The following is an 11919-nucleotide window of genomic DNA, read 5'->3' on the forward strand; positions in this document are numbered from 1 at the left end:
TTTCTGTGCAGTCCTCCAGCCTGGTTTCTTTTTAAAAATGCTATATAACCCTCAAGAGATTTTCACTCAGAGCCACACTGTTCTTCCTGCCTCAAGCGGTGCCATCTGCTGCTGATTTTCCTGTCCCTTTTATTATCAAAAACACAATAGCAACATTGTTGGCTACTGGGATAGCCTCCTAGTGTTGTATCCTCGCCTGTTGAACTTCTGCCTATCTGTAAACGTTTGAAAGGGCAGAAAGCTCTCCTCTCCCCCTTTCTTTGGGAAAGGGAGGAGAGGAGAAGAAAGCAGGGCGAAACTAACTGGGTACAAATATAGACAGCTGTAAGGAGGGCGGGGAAAAAAAAACCCTGAATGCAACAGGTAAGTGACCAGAAGCGCCTTCCTGGCCACGAACCGAACCGGGGAACTTTAAACGGCTCCTCAGATCGCCTCGCTGACCCTCTCCACTGCGCACGCGCTGTTCCGACTTCTTTCGCTTAGCGTTGGAGAAGTGGCGCGTGAAGACCCAGGTGAGGAGTAGCCGTTGGTCGCTCGTTGGGCGGGAGGAGGAGGAGGGGGGAAGGGAGAGGAAGGAGTGGCGGCCGTCGTTGTGTGTCTAGGTGGCTGAGGCTGACGGAAAGAGGGGGAAGGAGGAAGAAATTGGGTGGGTCGGAAAGGACCCCTTGAGCACTCGTCCGTCCTTCTGCTTCGGCTGGTGTTTGGGGGGGTGTCACATACAGCACTGATGGTACCTGTCTGTCATGGGTTTGGAGGGAAAGTTCCATCCTATGGGGAGTGGAAGGCGGGACATCAGGGGGGAGGAGCTGTACTGTATATATATTTGGAGCTTGTGTGGAGAAGGGGAGTTGGAGTCTGTGTGTCAGACTGGGTACAACTGTTTGTCAGTTAGTACATACCTGATAGGTTCAGGTTTCTAGCTAGGTAGCCAGAACTGATAGGTTCAGGGTCTGTGCGTTACCTTAAAGTGTTCCGTGGGAACCAAGCTGTTGTATGTGGGTGATTGGGACTATGCCACGTTACAGTTTCCTATCTACCTGATTCTTTTATTTACCCTGTTTGTTGTTTCAATAAACCTTGTTCTTTTATTTATTAAAATCCATTCCTGGTCTGTGTGACTCCTTACAGGGAATGGTTGGTGGCAGCATAACTACATGGTGGCGTACTCCAGTAGGTCTGGGGTTGCCACAGGGGGTGACGGGGGTGCTTTTTTAAAGGCACCCCTAAACCCTCCCCCCCCCCGGGGGAATGGTGGGGTCTCCTCTTCCTTAGTGCAGCGCTCGGGCTGTCCCTTCGGCTGGGTTCTGGTGAGTGGGAGCCGAAAGGGAGCGGGCAAGAGCTGCTCCCGTGTGGTCGTCGCCTCCGAAATAATCCCACTTTTACCAGGAAACGGAGTGAGCGGCCAGTTCTCCCTTCTTCTGAGAAAAGCACTGTATGTGCGGGAGAGAGGGGGGGAGGGTCTCTCCCTCCCTCCCCATTGTGTGCTCTCTGTCTCCCTCTCGGGCCAGTTCTGGTAAATACATCTTTGAAATGCATACTGTATCCTGTACAGTACATGTACTGTACTGTAAATATGTCTACCTGGGTTTTTTATTTAGTATTTTATTTTGTACTGTACTGTACTGTAAATATGTCTCTCTGGGTTTTTTATTTAGTACTGTGTTTCAAGGCACTGGATAAGTGAGTCAACTGATCCTGCAGATAGGGGATCCTACTGTAATGTGCGTTTACCTCTTCCTCCCTTTGCCCTCTTTGGAAACACAACATTCCTGATGGGCTGGAGAAAAAGTAATACACCCATTAAATAGAATGGCAAGACTCCCATTAAATACATTGTGGAAAAGTCCACTGAGAAGTGCAGTCTTGATGTGCAGCGCTGAGGAAGTACAATCTTCATGGTGCCACCACAAGTTTTCCCTTTTTATTCTTTTGTGTTTTTGTTTTTTATCTATAATGTATGCAGGAAGGAAAGGAAGACTTGCAAACTTCAAAAGAAGGCAAAGCAGGGAGGGAAGTCCCCTCTGTCATCCTCTAGTGGCTACTTCTGGTAATGCAAGTGAATATTGTGTTTGCAAAGGCTTTCACTGCTGGGATCTAATGGCTGTTGTGGGTTTTTCGGGCTCTTTGGCCGTGTTCTAAAGCAGTGGTCCCCAACCTTGGGCCTCCAGATGTTCTTGGACTGCATCTCCCAGAAGCCTTCACCACCACCTCTGCTGGCCAGGATTTCTGGGAGTTGAAGTCCAAGAACATCTGGAGGCCCAAGGTTGGGGACCACTGTTCTAAAGGTTGTTCTTTCTAATGTTTCACCAGTCTCTGTGTGGCTGGCATCTTCAGCTACTCCTGTCCTCTGAAAATGCTGGCCACAGAGACTGGTGAAACGTTAGGAAGAATAACCTTTAGAACACGGCCAAAGAGCCCAAAAAACCCACAACAACCATCTGAATATTTTTTCTTGTTTTTTTCCTGTTTAATGTGCTATTTAGATAGTGCTCATCATTATATGTGGTTTTCAGTATCCATGGGGGGCTTGGAGCGAATCTCCAGTGGACATGAGGGACCTACTAGATTTTGTTCTGAATCATCCACAGAATCTGAATTATCCTCAGCCGGAGGAAGATGGATTGACATCAAAGACTAGCTCTTTGATCAGTTTTTTTAGTAGTCTACGAAAGATATCATCTACTCTTGTATTCATATTGTTTTGGGGACTATATGCCTTTTCTAACTTTTTCTGAATTGTTGTTTTGTGGTTCCCAGCTTTTAACTCTCCAGTTTATTTAATGCTAGAGTTTTTGTCTTGGAGTCTTTGAGGTGTTGCTTCCTCCCTTGCTTGCTCACAATTGTTTGTTTGTTAGTTAGTTGTTTCTAAATGGCTTTTCATGCCACTTTTTCTGTTCTCTAGAGCAGAGGTTGTCAACGCCCAGTCCGTGGCCCATTGCTGGTCCGTGGCTTGAGCCCGCCCGGCCTGCGAAGACAGAAAAACATTGAATGTATGTAAGATTTCAATAAACATGGCAGACGCCAACCACAAGAAATATGAACAGAATGTAATGGAACATGGAAAGAATGTCACTATCAGCAATAATCTAATTTCATGTGGAAAACCCCTGAGAGGAAGGAAACAGTATAAATTCATGATGTGCGGAAAGGGATTCAGTCAAAGCAGTCACCTTTCTTTACATAAAATAACTCACATTGGGATGAAACACTATAAATGCATGGAATGTGGAAAGAGCTTCAATCAGAGCAGCCATCTAAATTCACATCAGAAAACTCACACGGGAGAAACCACATAAATGCATGGAATGTGGAAAGAGCTTCAGCCACAGTGGAAACCTTAGAAAACATCAAAGAACTCACACAGGAGATAAACCATATAAAATGCATGGAATGTGGAAAGAGCTTCACTCAGAGCAGCCACCTAAATTCACATCAAAGAACTCATACAGAGGAGAAACTATATCAATGCATGGAATGTGGAAAGAGCTTCAGTGACAACAGGAATCTTAGATTACATCAAAAAGCTCATACGGGGAGAAACCACATAAATGCATGGAATGTGGAAAGAGCTTCAGTCAGTGGAAACTGTAGAAGACATCAAATAACTCATACAGGGGAGAAACCATATAAATGCATGGAATATGGAATGAGCTTCAATCAGAGCACCCACCTAAAATTCACATCCAAGAACTCACACAAGGGAGAAACCATATACAGTGGTGCCTCGCTTAGCGATTGCTCCGTTTAGCGACGAAATCGCTTAGCGCCGCTGTTTTTGCGATTGTAAAAACGATCGCTTTGCGATGTTCCCTATGGGGTATTTTCGCTTTGCGATGATCGGTTCTCTGCGATCATCACAAAGCAACCCTTTTCGCACAGCTGATCGGCGGTTTCAAAATGGCCGCCGGGGAAAAAAACATGGCTGCCCACTGTTTTCTGGGACGGATTCCTCGCTTTAGAGGCAGCGAAAATGGCTGCGCTATGGAGGATCTTTGCTGAACGTTGAGTTTTAAGCCCATAGGAACATATTAATCGCATTTAATGCGTTTCTATGGGCTTTTTATTTTCGCATTGCGACGTTTTCGTTCAGCAGCGATTTCGCTGGAACGAATTAACGTCGCAATGCGAGGCACCACTGTATATACATGGAATATGGAATGAGCTTCAATTAGAGCAGCCACCTAAGTTCACATCAAGGAACTCTGGGGAGAAACTATATAAATGCACAGAATGTGTGAAAAGCATTAATCAGAGAAGTAACCTTAATTCATGTTGAAGAACTCAGGCAGGAGAAACTATAAATGCATGAAATGTAGAAAGAGCTTTATTGACATCAGTCCACACACATCAAAGAACTCACACTGGGGGAAAATAAAATAGCCATTTGCTGTATAGTGTACAGTTTTGCCAGGATTTGTCCTTGGGAGGTTTATGCCCAAGCGCTCCATGTGCCTCACATTATAACCCATCGTGCAATGAACTGCCCAATTTGATTACACAATAAACCACACAAAATCTGCACACTGACCACACAGCTGAGCTCGCAGCTGTGCCCATGGAACTGCTTATGGGATATGATATTCACTTCAGTGCAACTTTCACAACAGCTGGCACAACTCACAAATTCTGAAGGCCTAGTTACACAACAGAATTATGACCAGCAAATGGGAAATCACATACTTCCTGCATTAACAAAAGTTGCAAAGATTGGTACTGAAGCTGAGATACACGAAATGGTTGAACAGGTGTGACAGGTCTCAAAGTTAACCTAGAAGAATTGTTCATTGCAATTCAGTGAATAAGTTGTAACAGGATCAGATTTGGGTAAGCAACATGTAACAAGGGAGCACAGCTGGGTTAATGAAGCAGCTGTGTGACAACCAATATGATTGGTTCATCCAAGAATAAAGCTAGCCAAGCTTACAGAGACAAATTGTTGGGTAGTTTGGGTTGTTGGGTAGTGGTTGTATTATTGTGTTGCTGGTGATTGTGTTGCTGAGAGCTGTATATTCTACATCGTTGGATGAAGACTTGCTGCATTGCAAGGAGAAGATCCTGGGAGAAGACTATCTCTGTGGTGAGAGGAGAAGACTTCGTGGTTGCAGGACTCTTTATATTGGTAACAATATTTGGTTACTGGAAACTGTAAATTTACCATTGCTAACTGAAGAACTACTGTGTATGACCAGGACTGTAAAAGACCAAGAGAAGCTGTATTTACCCTGTATATATGGACTTTGTTGTAAATAATATCTTCAACACTACAACAGTGTCTGTTTGGTTTAATCTCTGGGCAGTTCACTTCACCATTACGCTCCCTGGCGTAGTCTGGTAACGCAGCACCTCTGTCAATTGGTTATGGGCCCAGACAGCGCACCAGACTGCATCCAGGTGTAAATTTAAGAAGTTATTGAAGAAACTGCTGACCAGAGAGAGCCAAGTAGTGTGGCAACAGTCTGTGGTAAAAATGGCCAACGAAATGTCTATGGCTGGACTGTGCATAAAAAAGTTGAATGGGGAGAATTATGCAACTTGGCAGCAGAAGGTTCAGTTGCTACTACAAAAGGAAGCCTTATGGGACATTGTAGAAAATCCCCCAGCAGTCCTAGATGAAGAAAAAAGAAACTAAATGCAAAAGCTCTGGCTATTATTGGGTTAACTCTAGAAGACCGTCTTCTTATCCACCTGAGAGGCCAAAACTCAGCAAAGAAGGCATGGGAGGATTTGAGGAGACTCTTCGTAAGAGATAACGTTGGAAGCCAGATTCAAATTGCCAGAAAACTTTTCCGAACTAGACTGAAAGCTGGAGGGTGTATGCTTCAACATTTAGAGGCAATGAAGTCAATGTTGATGGACTTACGAGAAAAGAACATCACATTTACAGAAATACAAGAAGCATTTATTATCCTGTCTTCATTAGATGAGTCATATGATCAGCTGGTGACCAATTTAGAAATTCTTCCTCAAGCAGAGCTAACAGTAATTAATATAACGAGCAAACTGTTGGAAGAGGAACAAAAGAGAAAAGATAACAAACAGCTCCGAGACTCCAAACTCACTAATCACCGTGATAAGCTGAAAGAAAGTGAGGAGGAGGGGGACACAGCTGCAAGCATTCATTCTGGAAAACGCTGTTTTTCCTGTGGCTCAAGAAAACATTTGATGAAAGACTGTAAATTTAAGAAAGTAAAAGAAAAACAAACCAGACGCAAGAGAGAAACACTAAGCCTGACTGAGGAGATTTATAACTCTGAACAGGGAGAAGAGTGGATTGTCGACTCTGGAGCAACTGCCAGCATGTGTAAGAGTAAACAGCTAATATTTAACTACCAACATGTATCCAACCAACAAGTATGCTTAGCAAATGGTGTTAGTGCTAAGGTACTGGGAAAAGGTAAAGTGAAATTGCCTTATATTGCTAGACCAATAGATGTTTTACATGTTCCAAATTTAAAGCATAATTTACTTTCTGTGAGTTCATTAGCAAAGAATGGGTTTGTCAGCACTTTCTATGAGAAGAAATGCGTAATAACTAGCAAGAACAATGAAAAATTGAATTGCTATGCTAGAAACAATTTATATAGACTAAACTGTACTAAGGCTAACAATGTCTATGAAAACAAATGTATACACAAAGATTGTATTCATTTATGGCATCAAAGACTAGGACATGCAAACTACAAAACATTGAGAAAAACAATTGAAAACTCAGTAGGAGTTAATTTAAAGCAATGCAATGAATATGTGAATTGTCAAGCTTGCCAATTAGCCAAGAGTAAGAAAGCTCCAATAATGAAACATAGTGATGTACAAGTGAAAAATATATTAGATTTGGTGTCAGTTGATGTAATTGGACCCAAAAGTGCATCATTAGGAGGAGCCAGATACATTCTCTCTATCCAAGACCAAAAGTCCAGGTTTGGATACTGCTATCTCATGAAAGATAAAAGTACAGTACATGTAGAGTTTGAAAAATGGCTCAAATTTGTAGAGCGCAAAACAGGGAAAAAGGTTAAGGTGGTACAAACTGACAATGGAACAGAGTTTACAAATGCCAAATTTCAAGCAATATTAAAGAAAAATGGTATTACTCACAGGAGAGCCGCTCCCTATACACCTACTCAGAATGCCTTTATTGAAAGAAGGGGCCAAACTCTGCAGAATATGGCTGAGGCAATGATTAGGGGGAGTAATCTATCAGAGAAATATTGGGGGGAAGCTACACTTTGTGCGAATTTTTATATTAATATCCTTTGGCACAGTGGGATAAACAATATACCCTATACAGTTTGGACTGGGAGAAAATCAAATTTAAAATTTTTACATGTATTTGGATCTCCTGCATGGGTTCACATCCCAAAAGAAATAAGGAGAAAGGGAGAGAAGAAAGCCAGGTTGATGTATTTCCTTGGATACCAACAAAATAGGAGAGCATTTAGGTTTGGGTTGCCAAATACCAACAAACTTGTAATAAGTAGCAGTGCTTCTTTTAATGAGCACAGTAACTGGGACAAAATATGTAAACCCCCAGAAACAATATAAAATGGAGGATTGTAAAGGTGCAGCAACTCCAATGAACATAGAGTTCGAGAAAGAAGATATGAATGGCCCGGAATGTGATATTGATGTATATAGGTCACTGGTAGGCAGCTTATTATATGTGAGCAGATGGTCAAGGCCAGACATCTCTATAGCTGTAAATTTGCTATCTAGGAATGTGAGCAAGCCGAATGAAAGGCACATGCAATCAGCAAAAAGAGTACTTAGGTATTTAAAGGAGGCACAAAATAAAAAGCTAAATTTAGAACCAGTGGGAGAACTGTATATTACTGCTTATGCCGATGCAAATTATGGGAGTGATTTAACAACCCGAAGATCAACATCAGGCATGACTGTACATTTGGGAGAAAGTTTAATAAGCTGGAAGACAGCTAGACAGAAATTTATATCGTTGTCTTCTGCCGAATCTGAGTATGCAGCATTATCTGAATTGTGTACAGATCTAGTATTTTATAAACAATTAGCACAAGATCTGGGATTGAATATAAAATCACAAATAAAAGTTTATGAAGATAATCAAGCTGTCATACAGATGGCGAACTCACCAAATGTAAAAAAGCAGATCCAAACACACAGATATCAGATACCAGAATGTAAAGCAAAGTATAGAAAATGGTTTAATTGAGCTGGTATACTGTGGAACAGAAAATAATAAAGCTGATTGTTTAACAAAAGTACTGGGGCCAACCAAACATAATAAAGCATGTGAAATGTTGGGAATGATATAATGTATGTGAATGTAAAAAGGAACTCTGTATATGTTCAAAAGCAATGTACAATGTATGTAACAGAATTGCTACAAACAATTGGAGGAGATTGACAGGTCTCAAAGTTAACCTAGAAGAATTGTTCATTGCAATTCAGTGAATAAGTTGTAACAGGATCAGATTTGGGTAAGCAACATGTAACAAGGGAGCACAGCTGGGTTAATGAAGCAGCTGTGTGACAACCAATATGATTGGTTCATCCAAGAATAAAGCTAGCCAAGCTTACAGAGACAAATTGTTGGGTAGTTTGGGTTGTTGGGTAGTGGTTGTATTATTGTGTTGCTGGTGATTGTGTTGCTGAGAGCTGTATATTCTACATCGTTGGATGAAGACTTGCTGCATTGCAAGGAGAAGATCCTGGGAGAAGACTATCTCTGTGGTGAGAGGAGAAGACTTCGTGGTTGCAGGACTCTTTATATTGGTAACAATATTTGGTTACTGGAAACTGTAAATTTACCATTGCTAACTGAAGAACTACTGTGTATGACCAGGACTGTAAAAGACCAAGAGAAGCTGTATTTACCCTGTATATATGGACTTTGTTGTAAATAATATCTTCAACACTACAACAGTGTCTGTTTGGTTTAATCTCTGGGCAGTTCACTTCACCATTACGCTCCCTGGCGTAGTCTGGTAACGCAGCACCTCTGTCAAGGTGTGTCACGTTCCCAACTGTCCCTTGGTTGTTTCACCAAACAAAGGCACAAGCAACATGTCTTTCAGTAGGTACCAGTTGATTACATCAACATTGTTCACTATTAATGATAGAGGTCCAGGAAACGTGTCATTTTTAAAAGAACCAAATAGAAGTTATTTATTATTACATGTGATGAAGGTACAATCAATGTTATTAACTCTTAACAAAACATCCTACTTCATCCACTTTCAACTGCCCTCTCTCTCTCTACTCCAAAATCCAAAACCTCCCTTCTCAACCCCCTCTCCTGCAGAGACTCATATCTGGTTACTCTGGCTCTCCAGCACAATCATTGGTACATGCAAATAGCTTATTAATATTCATTACCTGGGCGGATGCCACAAGATGGATCTAGAACTTATCAGTCCCTCAGAGGTCCGATTGGACGTGAGCTAGTCTGAGAAGTGGAAAACTTCAGTGAGAAACTGAGAAGCAGTTTCCAAATATGCTCTCCTTTCTCCAGACTTTGTGGTATTGGAGTTTCTCAGTCTTATAGAAACATTTTGTTGGTTGTTGTAGTTTTTTCGGGCTGTTTGGCCATGTTCTGGAGATTTTTCTTCCTAATGTTTCGCCAGTCTCTCTGGCTGGCATCTTCAGAGGACAGGATTTAGAACTCTGAATTCGCGAAGGCTTTCACAGCCGGGATCTAATGGTTGTTGTGGGTTTTTCGGGTTCTTTGGCCATGTTCTATCCAGAATCACAGTGTGGATTTCTAGCTAATAGATCCACCACCGACATGGTATTTTCCCTCAGACAGTTGCAGGAGAAATGCAGGCAACTACAACAGCCAATCTTTGTGGCCTTCATAGATCTCACAAAGGCCTTTGACTTGGTTAGCAGGGACAGACTTTTTAAAATACTTCCCTAGATTGGATGTCCACCTCAACTCCTTAATATCATTAGGTCCTTTCATGAGGAAATGAAGGGCACTGTAGTTTTTTGATGGCTCAACATCAGATCCCTTTGACATCCGAAGCGGAGTAAAACAAGGCTGTGTCCTTGCGCCAACCCTGTTTGGGATCTTCTTTGCTGTCATGCTGAAGCAGTCCTTTGGAACTGCAACAGGTGTCTATCTCCGGACTAGATCAGATGGAAAGCTCTTTAATCTCACTAGATTGAGAGCAAAGACCCAAGTCCAACTGAAATGCATGCCGGACTTCCTCTTTGCAGATGATGCAGCCATTGTTGCCCACTCTGCTGAAGACCTCCAACAACTCATAAATTGTTTTAGCAAGGCCTGCCAAGACTTTGGACTAACTATCAGCCTGAAGAAAACACAAGTCATGTGCCAGGGCGTGGACTCACCTCCCTCTATTACTATCTCCATAATTGGAGGTTGTTCATGAATTTGTGTACCTTGGCTCAACAATCTGACACTCTCTCCCTAGATGTCGAGCTGGATAAAAGCATTGGGAAAGCAGCTACAGTACCATGTTCTCTAGACTCACAAAGAGAGTATGGCTTAATAAGTTGATGTCATACACCAAAATCCAGGTCTATAGAGCCTGTGTCCTGAGCACACTCCTATACTGCAGCGAGTCCTGGACCCTTTGTGCAAGGCAGGAGAGGAAGCTGAACACCTTGCATATGCGTTGTCTCTGACGGATTTTGGTATCACCTGGCAAGACAAAGTTTCAAACAGAGTAGTCCTAGAACGAGCATGTATATATTATTGAAACAGTGCCGTCTACGTTGGCTTGGGCACGTCATGAGAATGGCTGATGGTCGGATTCCAAAAGATCTCCTGTATGGAGAATTAGTGCAGGGAAGCCACCCCCGAGGGAGACCACAGCTGCGTTACAAGGACATCTGCAAGCGGGATCTGAAGGCCTTAGGAATGGACCTCAACAGATGGGAAACCTTGACGTCTGAGCGTTCAGCCTGGAGGCAGGCGGTGCATCATGGCCTCTCCCAATTTGAAGAGACACTTGTACAGCAGGCCGAGGCAAAGAGGCAGTCCCGAAACAAGCAAAACCAGGGAGCTGGACAGGGGACAGATTGTATTTGTCTTCAATGTGGAAGAGATTGTCACTCTCGAATTGGCCTTCTCAGCCACACAAGGCACTGTTCCAAGTCCTCCATACAGAGCATGTTACCATAGTCTCTCGAGACTGAAGGATGCCTACTACTGGCCATGTTCTGAAGTTTGTTCTTCCTAACGTTTCACCAGTCTCTGTGTGGCTGGCATCTTCAGCTACTCCTGTCCTCTGAAGAAGCCAGCCACAGAGACTGGCGAAATGTTAGGAAGAACAACCTTCAGAACACGGCCAAAGAGCCCGAAAAGCCCACAACAATCAGTTAGGGTTGTGAGCAGAGTTTGGCTGCAGAAAAGCATCTTAACCACTATGGAAGGAAGAGTGGATCAGCAAAAGTTACTGCTTTGCAAAGAAGTTACTCTTTTTTCAAAGTTTCAAGCTAATTTGGAATTTGATTTGCATTGAAATATTTATTTAATTTAATTTATATCCCGCCCATCTAGAACAAAGTCTACTCTGGGCGGTTAACAACATAGAAGAATAATAAAATAGAATAAGCAACAACAGTTAAACCATAAGGATAATAATAAATTAAGTATTGACAGGAGGGAAGGCCTGCCTAAAGAACAGGTCTTGAGTTGGCTCTTAAAAACACCCAGCAAGGGGAACAGACAAATTTCTGGGTGGGAGATTGTTCCAGAGGTGAGGGGCCACTGCCAAGAAGGCCTGCTTTCTTGTTCTTTCTCTTTGGGTCTCCCTCGGCGTTAGGCCCCTCAGCCACCCATCTTGACTAAAGTGAGTGACTCAGGTAGATCTAGATGGGAGGAGGCGTTCCGCCAGATATTGAGGTCCTAAGCTGTTCAGGACTTTATATGTCATCATGAGTATTTTGAAATCAATGTGGAAATGAACGGGCAGC

At 42.7% G+C, this 11919-nt stretch overlaps 1 protein-coding gene across 4 annotated transcripts; it reads left to right on the forward strand.

Annotated features, from left to right (window-relative positions):
* The first annotated feature begins 237 nt into the window (after positions 1-237).
* Positions 238-10866, forward strand: LOC144587466 (uncharacterized). 4 transcript variants are annotated; one of them, XM_078388196.1, is made up of 4 exons: positions 238-512; positions 1964-2047; positions 2903-4745; positions 8983-10866. In XM_078388196.1, the coding sequence occupies exon 3, from the start codon at positions 3215-3217 to the stop codon at positions 3746-3748; it is 534 nt and encodes a 177-aa protein (XP_078244322.1). In that variant the 5' UTR covers positions 238-512; positions 1964-2047; positions 2903-3214; the 3' UTR covers positions 3749-4745; positions 8983-10866. The 4 variants fall into 4 exon arrangements, with proteins under 4 accessions (XP_078244322.1, XP_078244324.1, XP_078244323.1 ...); XM_078388198.1 differs by lacking the exon at positions 1964-2047; XM_078388197.1 differs by lacking the exon at positions 238-512 and having other exon boundaries at positions 1197-2047.
* Positions 10867-11919: the final 1053 nt, after the last annotated feature.

The sequence above is a fragment of the Pogona vitticeps genome, chromosome 2 (assembly GCF_051106095.1).
Source record: "Pogona vitticeps strain Pit_001003342236 chromosome 2, PviZW2.1, whole genome shotgun sequence".
In the NCBI taxonomy this organism is placed as follows: Eukaryota; Metazoa; Chordata; class Lepidosauria; order Squamata; family Agamidae; genus Pogona; species Pogona vitticeps.

Bases quoted from the DNA above. Each gene is read 5' to 3' on its own strand.
- LOC144587466 (XM_078388196.1), top strand. From the start codon at position 3,215: ATGCATGGAATGTGGAAAGAGCTTCAATCAGAGCAGCCATCTAAATTC.